This window comes from Bufo bufo, chromosome 5 (assembly GCF_905171765.1).
Source record: "Bufo bufo chromosome 5, aBufBuf1.1, whole genome shotgun sequence".
NCBI classification, from domain to species: Eukaryota; Metazoa; Chordata; class Amphibia; order Anura; family Bufonidae; genus Bufo; species Bufo bufo.
The window spans coordinates 520602688-520606193 of NC_053393.1; the positions used below are offsets into that span (position 1 = coordinate 520602688).

General features: G+C 45.4%; 1 protein-coding gene across 1 annotated transcript; it reads left to right on the top strand.

The window, feature by feature from the left end:
- The first annotated feature begins 905 nt into the window (after positions 1-905).
- LOC121002905 (E3 ubiquitin/ISG15 ligase TRIM25-like) lies at positions 906-2827 on the top strand. Its single transcript, XM_040434552.1, has one exon. The coding sequence runs from the start codon at positions 980-982 to the stop codon at positions 2717-2719; it is 1740 nt and encodes a 579-aa protein (XP_040290486.1). The 5' UTR covers positions 906-979; the 3' UTR covers positions 2720-2827.
- Positions 2828-3506: the final 679 nt, after the last annotated feature.

A 3506-nucleotide genomic window follows, 5' to 3' on the forward strand; every position in this document is an offset into this window, starting at 1 on the left:
AGGGCAACAGCTTCAACAGCGTCACTGGGCATGCGCCGATCCCAGTGACGTGTTCGCTGTTTCCTCAGCCAGCTGGAAGCTGAAGGGGCTGTCCCATGTCCCGACGTCAACCAGAGGATTTGAGTCTGTATAGGTAGAGATGGAAAAAATGTTTTTAATAACTACCCCTATACACCAACGTATATTTATTGTCCTACACTAGTTACATATCAATATAATATATGGCCATATGATCCTATACACCCCCCCCCCCCCCCACACACACACACAAATAAAACCCTCAAACATATATGATATAAATAGCTCCCACATCTTTTTATATTATATATGGTTGAGGGTTGAAATAATGTGCTAAAACATGTGAAACACCCCCCCCCCCCCCGTCCACATAAATCGCCGGCACTGCGTCTGCGCGGGATTTCGGATGCGGGCGAGAGGAGGATCAGGGGTGTTTTCCGCAGAGCGCGGCGCTGGGGGGGGTGAGCACTTAGCCTCGCCTCTGGGAGGCGATTTAGGCGATCTTGGAGGCGTTCTTAGTTTTCAAATTTAGGCGGGCACAACACTTCAGAGGGGCGTTCCTGGGCACCGTGGACAAAGAATAACGGCCCTCTGGGCTCCTTACAGCTTCATTTGAATATCATAAAAAGCGTTTTTTTGAAGAAATGACAAGACACAGAATAAAAAGAACAAGACATATGGAAATAAGGTACTTTATTACACATGGATTCATAAAAAAAAAAAATTGCTAATATGCTAGTGACAGATTCCCTTTAAGTACTATCAGTGCTCTGCTGTTTTTTCCTTGCACTGGTGGATTCTTCATATGTTATGAACAGGTGGAGTCACTACATCTAATACTTGTGGAATCCTAAGCCAGATTCTAGCTGCAGGGGTTAATAGTTTGTTCTCAGAAGATCTCCGCCCTTTGTAGGAAGTGAAGAAACCTTTTCACTTTCGATTCCTGCTCTTCCTCACTACAATGGCGTCTGCTGAGCTGAGGGACGAGCTGAACTGCTCCATCTGCCTGAGCCTCTATACGGATCCCGGATCCCTGAGATGTGGACACAACTTCTGCCGCTCGTGTATTGTAAGTGTGCTGGATGCACAGGAGGCAGGCGGAGTGTATTCCTGTCCTGACTGCAGAGCAGAATATCCAGAGCGTCCGGCCCTGGAGAAGAACAGGAAGCTAAGTAATATAGTGGAGCGTTTCTTATCTACTCAGCCTGATATGGAGAAGATCAGAACCTTCTGTAGTTACTGCACAAAGTCTCCTGTACCAGCTGTGAAGTCATGTTTGCAGTGTGAGAACTCTCTATGTGATGACCACCTGACTGTCCACAACCAGACGATGGACCATGTATTATCAGAACCCACCAGCTCCTTTGGCAACAAAAAATGTTCCATCCACAAGAAGGTTCTGGAGTATTACTGCCCGCAGGACATAACTTTTCTCTGTGTGTCTTGCTGTCTGGTCGGCAAACACAGGGGACATCAGGTGGAACTTCTAGATGAGGCTTCAAAGAAGAAGAAACAGAAACTGAGGCAATATCTGAATGAACTAAACCCACAAAAAGCAGAAATTCAGAAAAGAATCCAGAGTTTGCACAATCATAAGGTGAAAATCCAGAAGAAAGTCTCTGAGAAGAGGAAGAACGTTAATACGTTATTTATGAACATTAAGGAACAACTGGAAATTGCAGAAAAGAAAGTTCTGAGCAAGATTTCCAGGCAGGAGATTGAGATGGTGTCCAAGATATCTGATCTGATCAAAAAGATGGAAATAAAAGAGGACAAGCTGTCCAGAAAGATATGTCAGATGGAGGAGATGTGTTGTGTCACTGACCCAATAAGACTATTACAAGAAAGTGGCATTACAGTATCTAGTCGTGGAGATGATGAGGACACAAGAGAAGATGGTGGACAGATCAATGGTGAAGAGGTGGGACTGGTTCCAGGAGAAGCTAAAGTTCATGTACCTGACCCCAAAGTGCAGGATAATGGGACTGACCCAAAAAGTGTCCTACAAGAATCAGACCAAAGAGCATCCCTAAGTGATAAGAGTGTGGAGGCAGAAGAAGAAGCTCCAGTCAGTGACGATTTGATGGCTGATGATCTAGAAGATGTTCTGATCTCATCAATATTACACCGATCTATGAAGGATGTTGTTACCTATGTAACATCAGAGCTCAGGTTCCATGTTCCAGACATCTTGCTGGATGTGGACACGGCTCATACAAAGATGGTGTTATCAGAAGATATGAAAACAGCAACAGATTTGAAAGAAAACCAGGGCCGACCAGAATTGCCAGGAAGGTTTCAGAGTTACAACCAGATATTAAGCAGATGTAGTTTCTCCTCAGGAAGACATTACTGGGAGGCAGAGTGGAACCAGATTGGACAATGCGGCATCGGAATGTGTTATCCCAGTATAGAAAGAAATGGATATCAGTCTGGTATTGCACAGAATGATAAATCTTGGTGTTTGGCCATGTGTGATAAAAAGTGTTCAGCATTTCACAACTCAGTTATCGTAATCCCCGATGTTAATCCAACTTGTCCAACACTTGGAGTCTTCTTAGACTATGAGGCCGGGCGTCTGTCCTTCTACCAGCTGTGTGACCCCATCAGACACTTGCACACCTTCCGCGCCTCATTCACTGAACCCTTACATGTTATCCTCTATGTTCTTGATGAAGCCTCTGTTAAAATAAGAAGCTAAGTCCCCTGTCGCCCACATTATAATCACTATATAGATATGTAGAAAGCTTCAGCAGGACCTTCCGAGAACATGAAGCATATAGCACGTCCTTGGAGATAAGATGTATCAGCATTAGGCTACTTTCACACTAGCGTTCGGGTGTCCGCTTGTGAGCTCCGTTTGAAGGCTCTCACAAGCGGCCCCCGAACGCATCCGTACTGCCCTAATGCATTCTGAGTGGATGCGGATCCGCTCAGAATGCATCAGTCTGGCAGCGTTCAGCCTCCGCTCCGCTCAGCAGGCGGACACCCGAACGCAGCTTGCAGTGTTCGGGTGTCCGCCTGGCCGTGCGGAGGCAAACGGATCCGTCCAGACTTACAATGTAAGTCAATGGGGACGGATCCGTTTGAAGATGACACAATATGGCTCAATTTTCAAATGGATCCGTCCCCCATTGACTTTCAATGTAAAGGCTGGACGGATCCGTCTGAAGCTACTTTCACACTTAGAATTTTTTCTAAGCTATAATGCAGACGGATCCGTTCTGAACGGATCCAAACGTCTGCATTATAGGAGCGGATCCGTCTGTGCAGACAGCAGACGGATCCGCTCTGAACGCAAGTGTGAAAGTAGCCTTAATGCTTGATCCGAATGGAAATTTTACAGGGAGTTTGTCACCTACAAAATTGGTTTCAAAGTAAGCATACCGCCATGTAGGGCAGGAGCCCTAAGAAATAACTGTACCTTTCTTGTGAAAATCTGGTCCTCTAATCCTGAGAAATGCTTCTTTTAATTCTTATACAAATAA

Excerpts from the sequence above, each read along its gene's own strand:
- LOC121002905 (XM_040434552.1), top strand. The coding sequence starts at position 980 with ATGGCGTCTGCTGAGCTGAGGGACGAGCTGAACTGCTCCATCTGCCTG.